The sequence below is a fragment of the Sceloporus occidentalis genome, unplaced genomic scaffold, assembly GCF_023333645.1.
Source record: "Sceloporus occidentalis isolate IW3139 unplaced genomic scaffold, rSceOcc1.0.p SCAF_1, whole genome shotgun sequence".
In the NCBI taxonomy this organism is placed as follows: domain Eukaryota; kingdom Metazoa; phylum Chordata; class Lepidosauria; order Squamata; family Phrynosomatidae; genus Sceloporus; species Sceloporus occidentalis.
The window spans coordinates 7,325,279-7,344,177 of NW_028316981.1; the positions used below are offsets into that span (position 1 = coordinate 7,325,279).

General features: G+C 43.6%; 1 protein-coding gene across 2 annotated transcripts; it reads right to left on the minus strand.

The window, feature by feature from the left end:
- Positions 1 to 3,838: 3,838 nt before the first annotated feature.
- Positions 3,839 to 18,079, minus strand: LOC149320560 (zinc finger protein with KRAB and SCAN domains 4-like). Of its 2 annotated transcripts, none has more exons than XM_089505253.1 (6): positions 17,798 to 18,079; positions 14,448 to 14,807; positions 12,191 to 12,311; positions 9,703 to 9,788; positions 9,381 to 9,501; positions 3,839 to 7,466 (listed from the first exon to the last, which is right to left on the minus strand). In XM_089505253.1, the coding sequence occupies exons 2-6, from the start codon at positions 14,769 to 14,771 to the stop codon at positions 6,574 to 6,576; spliced, it is 1,545 nt and encodes a 514-aa protein (XP_089361379.1). In that variant the 5' UTR covers positions 14,772 to 14,807; positions 17,798 to 18,079; the 3' UTR covers positions 3,839 to 6,573. The 2 variants fall into 2 exon arrangements, with proteins under 2 accessions (XP_089361379.1, XP_089361388.1); XM_089505262.1 differs by lacking the exon at positions 17,798 to 18,079 and adding an exon at positions 17,161 to 17,304.
- Between the last annotated feature and the right edge of the window lie 820 nt (positions 18,080 to 18,899).

Sequence of the window (18,899 nt, forward strand, 5' to 3'; positions counted from 1 at the left end):
GGCTTGCCTGCCAGTCACAAGGATTCTCCCCGGTGAATGGCTTGGTGATCAGTGACGCTTGTCTTCCAACTGAAGCTCCTTCCACGTTCCAGGCATTTAAATAGTTTCTTCCCTGTATGAATTGCTCAACAGATGAGTAAAGCTCATCTTTCCCATGAAGCTCTTTTCACATTCCAAACATTTACAATATATACTCGTGTATAAGTCATAGAATCATGGAATCAGAGTTGGAAGAGACCACAAGGGCAATCCAGTCCAACACCTTGCCATGCAGGAAATCTCAATCAAACCATCCCCGTCCAGCCTCTGTTTAAAGACCTCCAAGGAAGGAAACTCCATCATCCTCTGAGGGAGTGTCTTCCACTATGGAACAGCCCTTACTGTCAGGAAGTTCTGCCTAATGTTGAGCTGGAATCTCTTTTGTGAAGTCGAAGGCTTTCATGGCCGGCATCCATAGATTTTTGTGGGTTTTTCGGGTTATGTGGCCATGTTCTAGAAGAGTTTCTTCAGGTGCTGGCAAAACATCAGGAAGAAACTCTTCTAGAACATGGCCACATAGCCCGAAAAACCCACAAAAATCTATGGAATCTCTTTTCCTGTAGCTTTCATCCATTGTTCCAGGTCCTATTCTCTGGAGCAGCAGAAAACAAGCTCCCTTCTCAATATGATATCCCTTCAAATATTTAAACAGGGTTATCATATCACCTCTTAATTGTCTCTTCTCCAGACTAAACATGGTTCCAAAACACCTGTGTCAACTTTTACATGGGTCAATACAGTAACTTCCCCAGACTGGCTGTCTCCTGAAGGCAAAGTGGGGCTGGGGAGCAGGAGAGAAGGCAAATGCCCATCCTCCATGCCTTTTACCAATCTTAGCTGCCTTTTGGAGGACAGCCATGATTGGGAGGAAAGAAGGTGAGTACCTGTCCTCCAAGCCTCCTCCCAACCCTGGCTGCCGTTTTTAGGGTTGCCATAATTGTCCACTTTTACCAGGGACAAAATGTGGAACAAATTCAAGACCAAACTGTAGGACAACTGCAGGACAAAACTCAGCCCAAAATGTAGGACATTGAAGAAAAATGGTGGACCTTAAATGTCCTACATTTTGAGATGAGTTTTGTCCTGCAGTTGCCCTACAGTTTGGTCTTGAATTTGTCCTACATTTTGTCCCTGGCAAAAGTGGACAATTATGGCAGCCCTACGTTTGGAGGACAGCTATAATCGGGAGGAGGTAGGGAGGTGAGTGTCTGTTCTCCAAGCAGCCTGCGCTACTAGGGTTATGCACCATGTTGTTCACCTTTGCGTGGCCTGGGGGCTTTGGTGGGCAGACAGGCAGGCTTGGCACCCCATTGCAGAATTAATGCAGTCTGACAGTCTTTATTGTCATGGCTCTATCCTATGGAATCCTTGGGTTTGTAGTTTGTTGTGGTACCAGAGTGCTCTGACAAAATAGGCTTATATCTCACAAAACTACAAATCCCAGAATTCCAATGCACTGATCCTTGGCAATAGAAGCAGTGCTGAACTGCATTATTGTAGTGTAGATCTAACCCTGGTTTCGATACTATGGGACTGTGGGTGTCTCTCATGCAAGAGTTAACAGTCTGTGCTTATCCTTTGAAGACCTGAAGGAATTGGCAGAAGTCTTAAAACAGAACTCACATGCTTGAGGTTTGCTATCTGTGCCTTTAGAACAGGGGTAGGCAACCTGCGGCCCGTGGGCCGGATGCGGCCCGGCGAGGCCTTGGGACCGGCCCCAGCCCGGTCCTGCTGCTGATTGCCGCCGGGGCTTTTGGCGTCTCGTGCGAGGGGCATGGTGGGGCAATTGTCTATAGAAGCCTCAGAAGCATGCATTTATCTTAACATTTTAAAAAAAAATCAGCAATTTTTTTCGCGTACCCTCCATTTGAAAATTTTCTCCTACATTTGTCCCGGTTTATTTATTTATTTATTTATTGGCTTCGGCCCCCCAGTTGTCTGAGGGACAGCAACCCGGCCCCCGGGTCAAAAGGGTTGCCTACCCCTGCTTTAGAACATATGATTTCCTGCTTCTTTGGGTCAAAAGAGTCCAAAAACGGACACCCCTCCCCCCCCCAAAAAAATGGGGCCTCAGCTAGCAGCTTCTTCCTACTTACTTGAATTTCCGGAGGAAATTGCAGCAGGGACATCCCCCCCCCAAAAAAAATAAAAATAAAAAAGAAGAAGACTGTTGTAATGCTTGTTTCACTGGATCTTGGGGTGTCAATCTGACTTGGGGGCAGCACCTGCCAGCACAGCTAGTGGTCTCATCCATAAGCAAGTCTGAACCTGGAAAGTAGCAGGGCATGTCATACTCAAAGTGTAGGACTATGGCTCTGGAGATCAGAGTTTGAATTCCTGCTTGGTCATGGAAACCTACTGAGGGGTGCCCTTGGGCAAGTCACGCTCTCTCATCCTCAGAGGAAGGCAAAGACAAATCAAGGCAACAAAAATTCATGATGGGTTCACCTTAGGATTGCCATGTTAGCAAAAACATAAAGGTACATAACAAGAAAGTGTTATATTTAGCAGCAATATGGAGCATGGTCTCTTTCACACTACACAATTATAGCTCCTTATAGCTCACTTAAATTACCATGTTCACATCCCGTGCAATCCTGGGATTTGGACTTTGGAAAGGAACTACAGATCTCTAGCAGAAAATTTGAAATGCCTCAAGTATTGTCCGCAAAGGAGCAAAAAAGGATATTATCTACAGCAATGGGAACTCAATAAATGATAATAATAAATAAAACTTTTATTTATATTCCGCCTGTCGATGACAATTGAGGCGGCTTACAAGTTAAAATTTTCATGCAATCCCATACCCCAATCCCACCCTCCCCTTAAAGCATCAATTAAACCGTAACAATTTAAAATCATACATTAAAACAAATCAACATCAACAATTGGACAATAAACTGTAGCAAATTCAGAGGCATAAGAGGGTTCAAATTGGTGGCCAGGTCAATATACACTCAAAAACACATACAAGTATTTAGCAATATGAAAAGTGGTAACAGATAGTAATTTTCAGGATTGCAGAGGGTGATACTGTACCTGATCCCAGAAGCAGGGCTTCCAATCCAGGATTTCTGAGGAAGGACAAGTGGCTCAGCCCGCTCCTTGTGGATTTGAGTTGGCCAGCAGTTGCTCAGGAGTCAGGTGAGATACTGAGTGTCTGTCTGACTTCAAAACAAGACCAAATTGCTAGTGCTTGAGCAGGTATATTTACAGAACAAAACATATTGTGGGGCAAAATGGGATTAAAGAGAAGTTCCCAGGAGGCAAGATAAGAACTGGAAGTCTATAAATGTCTGGACAACCAATGCAAATCTCTTTGGATGATGCCCTTTCTTCACCAGAAGGAAGTATTACAGGGCACCCTTGCTATCCACGGGGATCCATTCTGGACCCCCCCCCCCCCCGGAAAGCAAAATAACGGACCTTAAATCCAATCCTTTTTAATGGATGCACACTCCTGCTTGTGTTGCTGCATGCATGTGCGCCCATTAAGACAGCCAGGGCTTGCACTCTGTGGGGTCTCAAACTGCAGATGGCAAGCTCATAGTTGGCATGGGTGTGCTGTATTGTTTTCTGTTCATGTGCACCTTCCAGCGTACCCACACTAAAACTAAACCCGGGCTCCTGTGACCTACATTGCCTCTTTCTCTCAAAGCACACCTTGGGTTTGCAGCCTTAGACCCCTAGGATAACTATACCTATGGGCCAATGTGTGCATGTTTCTTGTGGGTTTGGGTGCACTACCAATATATAAACGAAATACCATAAATGAATAATACTTAGGCAGAGATTTTTAAAATAACAGCAGAAGGGTTTATTTAATAAAAGGGTTCTTTAACACACCAACATAAATAATAATAATATGATTTATTTATATTTCCCACCTTGATCCACAGGGAGAGGCGGTTTACAAAACAATAATACATTATACTAATACATTATACATAATACAATAAAAATACAGCTTACAAAACAATAATATATTATACTATTCCCTTACACTTCCCCACCATTCCATAATAATAAAACACAGTAACAATTAAAATAGTTAAATCATTTAAACAATTTAAAACAAGGAGAAATGAGACAGAACAGCTGAGCACAGCTGGAGGCAAACAGAGCTATCCCTCTTCTGGGAGGTCAGTTTGAGAAGGCCCGCTGAAAGAGATCCATCTTGACTGCCTTTTTAAATGCGTCAAGGATGGTAATAAGATGGATCTCGTTTGGCAGGTCACTTCACACTTTCGGAATGAAAGTCCTCTGGGAAACTGCAGCCAATCTGATCTTCTGTGGCCGCAGTAAGTTCTTCCCAGAGGATCTGAGTGTGTGGGGTGGATTGTATATGGAGAGGCGTTCCCGCAAGTAAGCTGGGCCCAAGCCATGTAGGGCTTTAAAGGTGATAACCAACACCAATTAGCGCCCAGAAGCTAAAATGGCAGCCAGTGGAGGGATTTTAGAATAGGTGTTATGTGATCAAATCTGGATTTACCAGCGACCAATTTTGCTGCCATATTTTGCACTAATTGATGCTTCCAGATTGGGCACAAGGGTAGCCCCATATAGAGCATGTTGCAGAAATCAAGATAAGAGGTTACCAGTGATTTACCACTGCTTCTAGGTCCCCCGGCTCCAGGTAGGGTTGCAGCTGGTATATCATCCGAAGCTGATAGCAAGCGCTCCTGGCCATCGCATCTATCTGAGATGGCTCACTACTAATTGACTCTTAACAAACAGGTTATCTCTGGCTTCGCTGATGCTCACAGGGATTTTCCTGTATTAATTGCTTGGTGATGGGTGAGGCACATCTTCCAACAGAAATTCTTTCTATGCTCCAAGCATTTTGAACAGCTTCTCCCCTGTGTGTGTTACTTTATGATGAATGAGGCTCATCTTTCGACTGAAGCTGTTTCCACACTCCACGTTTAAACAGTTTCTCCCCCGTGTGAGTTGCCTGATGATGAGGGAGATTTGTTTTCTGACTAAATCTCTTTTCACTCTCTAAACATTTAAAGGGTTTCTCCCATTTGTAAATTGTGTGATGACAAGTGAGGATTACCTTCCTGTTGAAAGTCTTTCCACACAACAAACATTTAAATGGTTTCTCCAATATGTGAGCTGCTTGATGAGAATTAAGACCTCTCTTCTGAGTGAATCTCTTTCCACATTCTAAACATTTAAATTGGCTGCATCCGCAATGCAGAAATAATTTGGTTTCACCCTGCTTTGATTGCCATAGCTCAATGAGAAGGAATTCTGAGAATTGAAGTTTGGTGGGACATTTAGCCTTCTTTGTCAGAGAGATATGGGTTCACAACAAACTCAAATTCTCAGAATTCCATAGCAATGAGCTGCAACAGTTAAAATGGTGTCAAACTTCATTAATTCTGCAGTGTGAATGAAACCACTATTTTCTCCTGTGTGGGTTACTTGATGGTGAGATCGAAGGCTTTCATGGCCGGCATCCATAGTTTTTTGTGGCTTTATCGGGCTATGTGGCCATTATTTATTATTATTTAAAGCCCTAAATGGCTTGGGTGCAAGCTATCTCAGAGACTGCCTCTTCCCATACAATCCTCCTCGCACCCTCCGGTCCTCAGGGAGGAACTTGTTGCATCCTCAAAAATCAAGGCTTGCGGTGACCTCCCAGAGGGCTTTTTCTGCTGTCGCCCCCAGGTTCTGGAACGACCTGCCGGACGAGATCCATCAATTAACATCTTTGGACAGCTTCAAAAAGGCTGTCAAGACGGATCTCTTCAGGCAGGCCTTCCCAGACTGAAATATCCTGGCCTCAGGATCTCCCCACTCCTCAGTAATGTCTCCAAAGCCCCCTTTTTCTTTCTTTAGAATTGAAGTTGCAGTGGTTTATTGGTTGGTTTTATTTTGCTTAATTTATTGTTGGTTTAACTAGTTATTGTGGTTTTAAATTAGATATGCAGTTTAATAACTTTTTAAGGGGGGAGGGAAATATATTGTTTTTATGCTGTATGTTATTTTAATGTTGTAAACCGCCTGGATTGGTTCGCCACAGGGCGGTAGATAAATAAAATTTATTATTATTATTATTATTATTATTATTATTAATGATATTTATAGCCAGCCCTTCAGCCGTAAAGTCTATCAGAGCAGCTTACAATTATATTTTTAATTAGACAGTTCCCTGCCCTCAGGTTTACAATCTAAAAGACATGACACAAAAGGAGAAGGGAATGATGGTGGGAAAGGAGATGAGGTCCAGGTGGGAAAGCAGATAATGATCACCAGTTGGCAGATACTAATCCTCTTTTGCATTAGCCTCCCAGTCAGAGGCCTGCCATAAGCACAGAACAATACACATGCAAATCATTCCTGCATTCCCAGGCTCACACAGTATATATACACCCAATTTTTCCAGGCAAGCATTCTCTGAAGATGCCAGCCACAGATGCTGGGGAAACGGCAGGAAGAAAATCTTCTAGAACATGGCCACAGAGCCCGAAAAACCCACAAAAAACTATTGATGGTGAGTCCTGTTTTCTGACTGATTTTTTCCCCTCATTCCAAGTATTTAAATGCTTTTTCTCCAGTATGAATTTTCTGATGAAGAGTGAGACCTTTCTTCTGACTGAAACTCTTCCCACATTCCAGACATTTAAATGGCTTCTCTCCTGTATGAATTCTTTCATGATGAGTGAGATGTGTCTTCTGACTGAATTTCTTTCCACATTCCAAGCATTTAAATGGCTTCTCTCCTGTATGAATTCTTTGATGACGAATGAGATTTGACTTGTGCCTGAATATCTTTCCACATTCCAGGCATTTAAATGGCTTCTCTCCTGTATGAATTCTTTGATGGCGAGTGAGATCTGTCTTCCGACTAAAGTTATTTCCACATTCCAGGCATTTAAATGACTTCTCTTCTGCATGAATTCTTCTATGACAAATAAGATTTGTCTTTCTACTGAAACTCTTTCTATATTCCATGCATTTAAATTGGTTTTCTTTGGTGTGAGTGACTTTGTAACTTGATAGGCTTATCTCCCTACCTAAACATTTTTCAGACTTTAAGCAGCTAAAAGGCCCCTGTGTGGGGGGCCTTTCATGTGATATCCAACTTAAGCTATTTCCACATCCCAAGAATTCACATTTTCTTTTTTCTGTTTGCATTCTTTCTACATGAATTCCACTGTGAAAAGTAACAATTTCTTTACAACTAGGGTTTCTCCAACATTCAAGAGAAATATGTTTACTCTGTCCCTCTCCTTTCTGTCTTATTTCTTGGACAGATATTCCACAGAAATCTCCAGTCTGAGAAGCAAAAGCTTTAGTCACCTTCCTCTGCTGAGTGTTGATTTTACTTCCTCTCTCTTTCTTTGGTTGACATTGGACTCTTTCCTGCAAAGACATCCTTTGTTTTCTTAAATCCTCTCTCTCTTGTCCATCACTGCCTGGTAATGAGAAAAATAATTTAGCCACAGGCCAAAAGAAAAATAACACTGACTGGACTCAAATACATTATTAATGTCAATATGTCCTAGTTGGAGCAGGGGATTTGAAGCAGGTGGGCCTCCAGTGTCTCTCCTTAGATATCATCAGCTCCACTCAGCACCTCTCAAAAGGTGTTGGTAAAAGCTGGTTGCTATACTGATTTGACAACCTTAATATCTTATTAATATTGTTAATATTGATTAACACTATTGTAACATTTCTTGTACTGTTGAGATTGTAAGCCTTGTGGGCAGGAGTGCTTTTCTTTGTTTCTCATGTAAGCATTCATAGGACCATCTGCTGAAAAGATTAGGCTCACTGGGACACACTCATTTTCCTTTACTGCTCAGCAGCACTTCCCTGTATACATTCACTCAGGTTTAACCTCTATCCCAGGCAGGACTTGAATAATCAATTCCCCCACTCACTCACATCTTCTCTCCCTCTGGGATATCTTCCCCTTCTGCATCTTCAGATAATTGAATGGGAGGAGCTGGACTTGGCTACCCAAAGAAAGCAAGGTGGTGAAAAGACAAGTTTCCTTACAGAAGAAAGAATATCTCCATCTTTGCTTTCTCGCTTGCCTGTAAACAATTCCAGCAGTTCCAAATTTACTAGTAACTGAATGCCACAGTTGAAGTTGCTGGAGACAAAACAAATATCCTCGGAAGGTGGGGGGGGGGTGTCCCACCCAAACATCCATGCTTATGTATGTATGTATCCATGTATGAGTTTGTTATAACTTACTGTGAATGGGAGAAAACCTGTTGGAAGATTTTTGCGTTCTCTCTCTCCCTCCTTAGAAAGACAGGGATTTCCTGCATGCAAACTCCTCTCTCTCATTCCAACTAACCATGTGATTCGGGTTAATGGGACTAAAAGACACACTCTCTCAAGATTTTCAACTGAGCTACATAATTTCCAACTTCCTCCTCTCTCAACTTTCTATGGAAAGATGGTGAGATAAAGATGCTTTTTACTTCAACTATTCACTAGCTAGAATAGGATATAGCCTTTTATGTAAATATAGATTAACTCATTAGTAAACTTTTGTTTTAAACTACAAGCTACGTATTTGTTGGGGCGGGGTTTGAGTCTGTCTCAGTTTTTAGGGAAGCATAGGCGCGGTACAGAGTGCCAAAAAGAGGTGCCTCCCCAATGCCTCTCTTTGCTCCACAGGAGCGCTGCAGCAAACAAATTGTGTGGCGCTGCTGTGCAGCAAAAAAGGGGCACCCGGAAGCGGCTCCTTTTCTGGCACTGCTGCAACACAGCAAAGCGCCAGAGACGTCACGATGACATCGCAGCTGCGCTGCCATTTGGAAGCGGCGCAGCTGCGACGTCATCATTATGCGCCCCATCTGGTGGGCATGCCGCAGCTGCGGCACTTCCATGACATGCTAGGGTTGCGGGGCATGTACACGCCCCACCCTCGATCAACCCTAACACGTCATGGGCGCGCAGCAAAGGGCCCGTCTGTACCAGGCCATAGTCAGACAAAGGCACATTTCTGTTACTCTGCAAATTTAAAGCTAAACCCTAACAGGCTTAGTTTTGATATTTAAATATTTTTGCTTCCTTACCAAAGGTTAAAGCTTTAGCAAATTTAAATTACCCTACAAAACCCTCATTTGAAGAGGCACCAGAAAGCTGCCCAGCCTGCTGAAATGAAAACTTGACAAAGTGGGAATATGTTTTGAGGTCTGAGAACGGGGGCCCAGTCCTACAGCTGGCGATTGGTTTATCCTAAGGAGCACATCCTTAACCAACCCAGATGGAAGATAACTCAACTGGCAGAAATACAGCAAGAAGTAAGGAAGATGCTACGGGGTCCTAACAGAGTAACTGGATCAGCCAGGAAAAAGAGGGAGCCTCACCAAGAGAGGCCATAAGCTCCATGTTGTCCTCCATGACCTCCCTGTGCATGGCCCTTTGGTCTTGATCGAGTAGGGACCACTCCTCCTTGCTGAAACGAATCTCCACCTCTTCAAAAGTCACCTGGGAGAAGAAATAAGATGCCATGAACTCAGTCAGAACAGAAAAGTGGACAGATTGGGATTTCCCAGTATATTTCAGTTAAAAATGCCACAACAAGAAACTCTAATGGAACAAAAAAAGCAGAGAGAAAATGTTTCAAGTCCATGGAGAAGAAGGACCAGGATCACCCCACATGTCCTCTCCAGAGATCCTGCCCCTTACCTGATCTAGGCTCTCAGAAGCTATTTGCAGAGTGTCAGAATGAAGAGCTGAGGCAGTACATCTTGGCCCTGGCAGTCTTCTATCTCCTGGGAGGAAGACAAAAGTGAGCCTTCTGTACCATTCCCTCAGGTACTGTGTTGTTGTCCTTCCAAATTCCAAAAGCAGGCAATTGCAGGTCTTTGCTGAATAAGCATGAAGCTGGTTTGTTGTTGTGTACCTTCAAGTTGACTTAGGGAGACTGCAAAGGTAACCTACCACAAGTTTTTCTTGGCAATTTTTTTCAGAATGGCCTTGCCACTGCCATCCTCTCAAGCTGAGAGATTGTGACTTGCCCAAGGTCACACAGTGGCTTTCATGTCTCAGCATGGATTCAAACCCTGGTTTTCAGAGGCACAGTCCAACATTTAAAGTAATATGCTGGATCTCACGAGACTGGTAGAGACAAGCAAAAAAGCATGGAAGACCTAAAATAAATATTTGTCTTTATTTATTTATACCTGATTGAAATACATATTTTCATGTATACAGTGGTGCCTCGGGTTACGAAATTAATTCGTTCCGCCATTCCTTTCGTAACCCGAAAATTTCGTAACCCGGAAAGCCTATAGCTGCACTTTGCAGCATTTGAATTTCGCGCCGAAATGAATTTCGTAACCCGAAAAATATTTCGTAACCCGAAACAGTTTTTGCCAATCCAACTTTTTCGTATCCCGGAAATTTCGTAACCCAATCATTTCGTATCCCGAGGTACCACTGTATATCATCCTGCAGAGAAACAGAGAAAGCTGGCAAAGTACTCTGAGCCACAGAATCCTATTGGGTCTGCGCTGACAGAGATCACTTTAGAGATTCTCTCAAACTATATACTTGATCCTTCTGGGGGAATTTAAGTGCATGCTGGAATCCGTGGATAAAAATATCTGTGGATATGCAGGGCTGACTGTATTGGGGTGCAGTGTCATCAATATGCAGATGAGGGCAAACAAGTTGAAACTTAATCCAGACAAGACAGAGGTGCTCCTGCTCAGTCGGAAGGCAGATCAGGGAATAGGGATCCAGCCTGTGTAAGATGGGGTCACACTCCCCCTGAAGTCACAGGTTCACAGTTTGAGGGTACTCTTTGACTCAGCTTTGAACCTGGAGGCCCAGATCTCTGCTGTGACCAGGACTGCTTTTGCATATTTAAAACTTGTACGCCACCTGCGCCCGTGCCTTGAGAAGCCAGATTTGGCCACAGTGGTACATACCTTGGTTACATCTCGTTTGGACTACTGTAATGGGCTCTACATGTGGCTGCCTTTGAAAAGTATTCGGAAAATTCAGCTGGTTCAAAGAGCTGCTGCCAGGCTGTTAACAGGAGCAGATTACACAGACCATACAACACCCCTGTTGAAACAGCTTCATTGGCTGCCAGTTTGTTTCTGGGCACAATTCAAGGTGCTTTTTAATGTACTTTTTTAAAAAATGTTTTTAATTGTACTGTTTTTAATGCTGTGAAGCCACTTTGAGTCCCAGTCCTGGGAAAAGAGTGGCATACAAATAAATATAATAAATATTTTCATGATATGAATTGCCTCTCTTCTCCCCCCCCCCCCCCGCCCTTTCCAGAATCTAAGAAACAGCAGCACCAGCCCCTCCTAGGGCTTGGCAGCTGCTGTGAGTACAGGGTTTGGGATGGAGCACAACGGCAAGAGAGAGAAAGCATGGTATAGTGGTCTGAGCACTAAACAATCATGAGTGTTTTAAGCCCTGCTCAGCAATGGAAACCCACTGGGTAACCTTGGGCAAGTCACACTCTATTAGCCTGAGATGAGGCAAAGGGGCACTCCCACTGAACAAATCTTGCCAATAAAACACTGTAATAGGGTTGTCTTAGGGTTGCTCTAAGTCAGAAACAACTTGAAGGCTCACAACAATAACAAGAGCCAGAGAATTGTTCCCTCTCTTATTCCCAAAATGGAAATGGATGGATGAATGTCATCAATAGGATGCCATCAGTTATGACTCCTCCCATCCTTTAGATATGTCAAGGAAGGCTGGCAACTAAAGCAGGTTTCAGATGGACCTGGTCCCACATGGTCAAAGCATCACTAAGGACTCACTGGCACTTTTTGTGTGCCTGAATGGGAAGGTCAGGAAGGTCTGTTCTGGCTCTGACAGTGGATGATCTATTCCATGTTCCAGGGTCTTCCCTAGACAGAAAGATAGTGGGAATGGCAGATACCGAGGATACCAATTCCAGTTCAGCCCTTCTTTCAATCCTTTGTACTTGTCCTTTGAAAAGTTATACATTCATTCCATATAACACACTAACTGAATGGCTCTTTCACAGTGCTGGCTTTAAAAAAAAATCTCAATTCTTAAAACAAGATACTTGCAGAAGATCAGCATCTACACTATATAGAGGCTCAGGGAAAGATAGTTGCAATCTGTCTATGATGGGTATATTGAGGAGACTAAAGTGAAGAATACCCTCCTTCATCCTTACCCAATGAGATAGCATTTCCTGAGCCCTCCTCTAGGAGCTGCATGGACTGTGCTGTCAGTTTGGAGGCTAAGGACAGCTTCTCTGCCTCCAGGATTTCAGTGGCCTTTTCTCCCAGCAGGTCCTGGGACAAAAACAGCATTAAGAATTTTAAAGGAAAGGATGAGAAAAGAATCATAGAGTTGGAAGAGACCACAAGGGCCATCCAGTCCAACCCCCTGCCATGCAGGAAATCTCAATCAAAGTATCCCCGACGGCCATCCAGCCTCTGTTTAATGACCTCCAAGGAAGGAGACTCCACTACACTTCGTGTGAGTGTGTTCCACTATCGAACAGCCCTTACTGTCAAGAAGTTCCTCCTAATGTTGAGGTGGAATCTCTTTTCCTGTAGCTTGCATCTATTGTTCTGGGTCCTGTTCTCTGGAGCAGCAGAAAACAAGCTAGCTCCCTCCTCAATATGACATCCCTTTAAGTACTGAAACAAGGCTATCATATCACCTTTTAACCTTCTCTTCTCCAGACTAAACATTCCCAGCTACTTAAGGCGTTTCTCATAGGGCATGGTTTCCAGACCCTTCACCATTTTAGTCGCCCTCCTTTGGACGCGCTCCAGTTTCTCAACATTTTATTTATTTATTTATTTATTTTCCTGGAGCTTGCATCCGTTGTTCCGGATCCTGTTCTCTGGAGCAGCAGAAAACAAGCTTGCTCCCTCCTCAATGTGACATCCCTTCAAGTATTTAAACAGGGCTATCATATCACCTCTTAACCTTCTCTTCTCCAGGCTAAACATCCCCAGCTCCCTCAGTTGCTCCTCATAGGGCATGGTTTCCAGACCCTTCACCATTTTAGTCACCCTCCTTTGGAGGCGCTCCAGTTTCTCAACATCCTTTTTGAATTGTGGTGCCCAGAACTGGACACAGTATTCCAGGTGGGGCCTGACCAGAGCAGAATGAATTTCAACACAGAGAAATGTAAGGTACTGCACTTTGAGCGGAAAAATGAAATGCACAGATATAGGATGGGGGACACCTGACTGAATGAAACTACATGTGAAAGGGATCTAGGAGTTCAAGTAGACCACAAATTGAACATGAGCCAACAGTGCAATGCAGCAGCTAAAAACGCCAATGCAATATTAGGCTGCATCAATAGAAGTATAGTGTCTAGATCAAGGGAAGTAATAGTGCCACTCTATTTTGTTAGCTTTGGCCCAGCTTTCTAATCTATTAAGGTCATTTTGAATTTTGATACTGTCCTCTGGGGTATTAGCTTCTCCTCCTAGTTTGGTGTCATCTGCAAATTTGATAAGTATGCCCCCAATTCTTTCATCCAAGTCATTCATGAAGATGTTGAATAGCACTGGGCCTAGGACAGATCCCTGTGGGGCCCCACTGGTCACTTCTCTCCAGGATGAAAAGGAGCCATTGTTGAACACCCTTTGGGTTCGGCCAGTCAACCAATTACAAATCCATTTTAACAGAAAGAAGGCTGGAAGGGAGGAGAATCATCTTTCTATTGATAATTTCCCGAAAACATTGGTCAATAAATCAGAAGGAGTTTTTTTTACAACATTTTAAAAGTACATTCATAAAAGCAGTGTTGGAAGAGACCTCAAGGGCCATCCAGTCCAAACCCCAGCCATGCAGGAATTCACGATCAAACCACTCCCAATAGGCGGCCATCCAGCTTCTGTTTAAAAATGTCCAAATAGGGAGACTCCGCCACACACTGAAGGAATGGGTTCCAACTTGTCTCTATCTGCTCTTACTGTCAGAAGGTTCTCCCTAATGTTGAGGTGGAATCTCTTTTCCTGTAGATTGAATCCGTTTCTCTGGGTCCTATTCTCTGAAGAAGCAGGAAACAAACTTGCTCCATCCTCTGTATGACATACAGTATCTTCAAATATTTAAACAAGGCTCTCTTTTCACATCTTAACTTTCTCTTCTCCAAGATAAACATACCCAGCTCCCTAAGTCTCTCCTTATAGGGCACCATTTCCAGATCCTTCACCATTTTGGTCGCCCTCCTCTGAACATGTTTCAGCTTCTCAGCATCCTTTTTCAATTGTGGTGCCCAGAACTGGACACAGTATTATTCCAGGTGAGGCCTGACCAAAGCAGAATAGAGTAGTACTGTTACTACCCTTGACCTAGACACTATACTTCTATGGATGCAGCCTAGAATCACATTGGCCTTTTAGCTGCTGAATCACAATGTTGCCTCATTTTTAACTTGTACTAATGTCAATGACGCTCACCTGCTGCCCATCCTGCTTCTTCTCCTCAGCCTGACTCAATAGGAAACCTTCAGCCAGGGCCACTGCCTGGGAACAGGTCTCTGCCCCACATTCCCTGACCCAGATGGCCATCTCTGGGGGCAGGATGACCAGGAACTGTTCCAGGATCACCAGGTCCAGGATTTGATTCTTTGTGTGTGTCTCTGGCTTCAGCCACTGATGGCAAAGTTTGTGGAGTTGGTAGCAAACCTCTCGGGGCCCCTCAGCCTCCTCATAGAGAAACTGCCTGAAGGACTGGGACTGTCTCTCTGAACAGATCAGCTTCTCTTCCTCATTCTCTTCCATGGTTCTTCTTTCCCTTAATTCTCCTCTTTTCCACACCTAAACAGAAGATATACTTTTTAAACATGAGACCAACCAAACCTTACTTTTCCATGCCTTGACTGGTGTTAGATAGCCCTTGCCTGAGTTGAACACGTTATTTTGTGTTCTGCCAGATTCTCCCACAAGTAAAAGGCTGGCTAGATTGCTGACAGATAGCAAACCCTACGAAGAAACCAAGACATTCCGTCAAGCATCCATTATGGGCACTCTTTTAAGGTAGTGATTTACTTAAAAATTCAAATCTAAGCTTGAAAGTAGCTTATTTTTCTGACCAGAAGCTAGCAGCTAAGACTGAAAGACATAGCCATGTTGGTCTGAAAAATTGTATCTAATGAGATCTTGTAGCACATTTGAAACTAATTGAAGAAAGAAGTTGGCAGCATGAGCTTTTCTAGACTTCAGTCTACGTCCTCAGATGCATTTGGACTTAAGTCTAGGAAAGCTCATGCTGTCAACTTTTCTTTCAATCAGTCTCAAAGATGCCACAAGATCTCTCTACATGCTGATTCTACAGCCATACATGGCTATATCATTGAATTCTATATTGTATATATTGTATATTGTATCTATATATACTTGTCCCCCCACATTCACTGGGGTTAGGGGCACAGGACCCCCGTGGATGCGGAAAAACTGCAAATAACAAAAACACTATGCTTTTACCTGAGAGAACATCTTTGTAGGAATCTCTAGGTCTTCCAGGGCAACTCTGTGGTCAACATCTGCCAGACATTGACAATAAAATTGCGCTGGAGGAGCTACAAAGGCCTAGTGGAGTGTTCCCTCTAGAGCAGGGGTTCCCAACCTGGGGGTCGCACGACCCTTTCTCGGGGATTGCCAGGTTGGGAATCCCCCCTGCCTCCCCTTCTCCCTGCGGGTGCTGGCGCAAACACCGCGTGAGGAAAAGGGGACGAGGTAGGGCTCTCTCCTCTTTCCCTTTTCCCTGTGAGTGCCAGCGCTGGCGCAGGCACCCGTGAGGATGAAGGGACGGGGGGCTGCCTCCTCCTTCCCGCAGCTGCAGGCCCAAAAAAGGTTGGGAACTTTAGTCTTCAATGGGGGTCGCGGCCCAACAAAGGTTGGGAACCGCTGCTCTAGAGGTTCATTTCCACTAAAAAATACAACCAATTGCTGACTGAATTACACACACACAACCACACAGAATAGAATTGTCTAATTATAAAATTAAATATAATTATAATTAAATTGCATAAATATATATGTATATACACACATATATATACACAGAATAGAATTGTATAATTATATACAAATAAATATAATTATATAGTATATATTACATATTATATACAAATATATATTATTATAAGATTTTAGTAACTAAATGTATAAATTATATATATTATCCATACTTGCACACGCATAAAAATACACACAATCCTCTAGACTGTATGCCATAGGTAGGCTTTTTATATATTCTTGATTTTATTTAGTTTTTGTACAGCGCCGTGTACATTTACGGTGCTTTATAAAGAAAGATAATAATAATAATAATAATAATAATAATAATAATAATAATACACAATAGAATTGTATATATACAAATAAATTTAATTCTGTTGTATATATTTCATATTATTTACAAATATATATTATTATAATAATAAGATCCCAATGGGCCCGGCCTCAATTAAGAAAAAGAGCCCTCCCTCCAGTCCATCTGCCTTGGTCCAGGCCTCAGAGGGAGAGAAGAACTGCTGAACCTGATCCCCTTCCCCACCACCATTCCCTTCTCCTTTTGTGTCATGTCTTTTTAGATTGTAAGCCTGAGGGCAGGGAACTGTCTGAATAACTGTCTGTAAGCTGCTCTGAGAGCCTTTAGGACTGAAGAATGGGGTATAAATACATTAAATAAATAAACAAATAAGCAGAGATGCCCAGCCAATGCCCAGAACTCCCACTGGATTTAATAGCAGCATGTCTTCTGCTGTGCTCTTCCCAAGGAATGGATGGCAGGCTCATGCTGTCATTCTAAGTCCCACGGAAAGGCAGTGGCCCAGGCATCTCTCCCAAACCCTTCCCCTCTGATGGACCATGAGGCTACTACCCTCAAGGATGGCATCCTCATCCTGTGTCCGAGGGAAAGAGGAGGAAGGGTTCCCCCATAGAGCTGGAAAGGGCCCCATGGAGCGCCCCAAAGTCCCTCCTTCCCTCTCCATGAGGGACTCTTCCTCCTCCTCCTCTGATCCTGAAGTTGAACTGATCCAGTGGAAAAGGAGGAGGGCTGGGATGGCACCCTTCAGGCCTTCTGCTCAGTCTCTTCACAGAAGACCTTTCAAGGCCCAGCAATCTCTCCCATTTCCCTTTTATTCATACACTGTTATTGACGTACCAAACTCTGTGGCTGTAGGGAAAAAAGCAATGCTTCTTTATAGTCATTCTACAGAGTGAAGGCAAAAAATTTTGGTGCCTGAAGCAAAGGACAAGATGGCCCCCTCTTTGCTCAAAACACAAGGTGGAGGATGATGGGCTTTAGTCCCCCAAAACAAGAAAAGGGAGGACAAAGAGGGACCCTTCTTTGCCTTTCTCAGCCTCACAGCTGCATTGAGTTATAGTCACAAATAACAACTATAAACATAAACAATAATACACTTGCACCATGCCTTCTCAGGATGATGGGCCTCAAGGTGGTTAATGACACCTTTAAAACAATCCAAAGTGAAATCAAATCCCACTCCATTAGCAGCAGAGTGAAGGAGGAAGCCATGGGCATCATGACACAGTACTCCTGCCTCCTTCCCATAAACAACTCTTCAGAAAGACTTTTGGACCCAGGGAACTGAATCTGGGGAAGGAGACACTTTGCTTTGACAGATCAGCAGACTGAGCAATGTAAAAATATAAAGAAAAAGAGGGAGAGGGAGAGAGAGAAAGGGGGAGGGAGGAAGGAAGAGGAGAGGAGAGGGAGGGAAGGTAGCCTGTCCCCTCCATCCTCTTCTTATTCATCTGAAGAAGAGAAGCAGATTTACCACTTGAAGAGGCTCAGGAGGGGCCTAAGGAGCAGCCAGGCTCCTTCTCTCTCCAGGAGGCTCCCCTTCCCTTCCCTTCTGGGCTCCCAAAGGCTGCCCCACCTCCAGACCCTCCTCCCTGGGAAGGAGATTCGCACTCCGAACCGGAAGAGGAAGGCAGCTGGCAAGCCTTCCTCCTCCTCTTCCTCCTCCATTGTCTTTTTCCTCTCTAGGAAACCATTTCCTTCGTTTTAACCCTTGGGAAGCCAAAGAGCACAATCTTCCACTGAGAATCCAGTATCTTTCATCCTTTTGCGTGTTTGGGGTGAATTTTTAAAACATTTGCTACATTTCCAGATAGACCAGAAAGCCATTGAAACACCATTGAAAAAAAAAGCAAAACCAAAAAGCTGGAGCTGGGAAAGAAGGAGAGTTTGCTCTGGGTGACTCTTCCATGGCTGAATGTGTGGAAAGACAATGGCAGCTCCCTCCAGAACCCCTGACTTTGGAGCATGTGTGAAGGGCAAAACAGAGGCTGCATCCACACTGCTGAAATAATCCAGTTTGACACCACTTTAACTGCCAAGGCTCAGAGCTAAGGGATTCTGAGATCTGTAGTTTTGTGAGCCTTCTCTGTCAGAGAGCTCTGATGCCACAACTACAGTTCCCAGAATCCCATAGCATTGAGCCATGGCAATTAAAGCGGTGTCAAACTGGATTATTTCTGCAATGTGGCCACAGAATAAGAACACCAGCATCTTGACAAAAGGCAGGCCTCTGACTAACATCATCGTATCATTATTTTACCAATCTGATTTTAACACCTTTGCCACAAAATGTATCACTGGTTTTTGATTTTGGGAGTTATTGTGCATTGCTAAATGGCCAACATAGCTACCCCTAGATATGTCCCTTTGCCTTATTACCCTCAAGATCCCTCCTTGGATCTGGTTTTCTGGCATCAAAACTAAGTAGCTGTGTTGCTCAGTGGGTTCAGTGTAGTAAATCGGGATGAACAGCTCTCTCTCTCTCAGTTCTTGAATGAAAACAGTCAGACACAGTTCTAGAAAATAAAAGCAGTAAGGATTTATTATACAACAATCAGGTTAAACAATAACTTCTA

Excerpts from the sequence above, each read along its gene's own strand:
- LOC149320560 (XM_089505253.1), bottom strand. The coding sequence starts at position 14,771 with ATGGAAGAGAATGAGGAAGAGAAGCTGATCTGTTCAGAGAGACAGTCC. Across the intron at positions 12,312-14,447 it reads AGAAGCAGGATGGGCAGCAG|GACCTGCTGGGAGAAAAGGC; the intron begins GTGAGCGTCATT and ends TTTTTGTCCCAG. Across the intron at positions 9,502-9,702 it reads CTTCTGAGAGCCTAGATCAG|GTGACTTTTGAAGAGGTGGA; the intron begins GTAAGGGGCAGG and ends TTCTTCTCCCAG.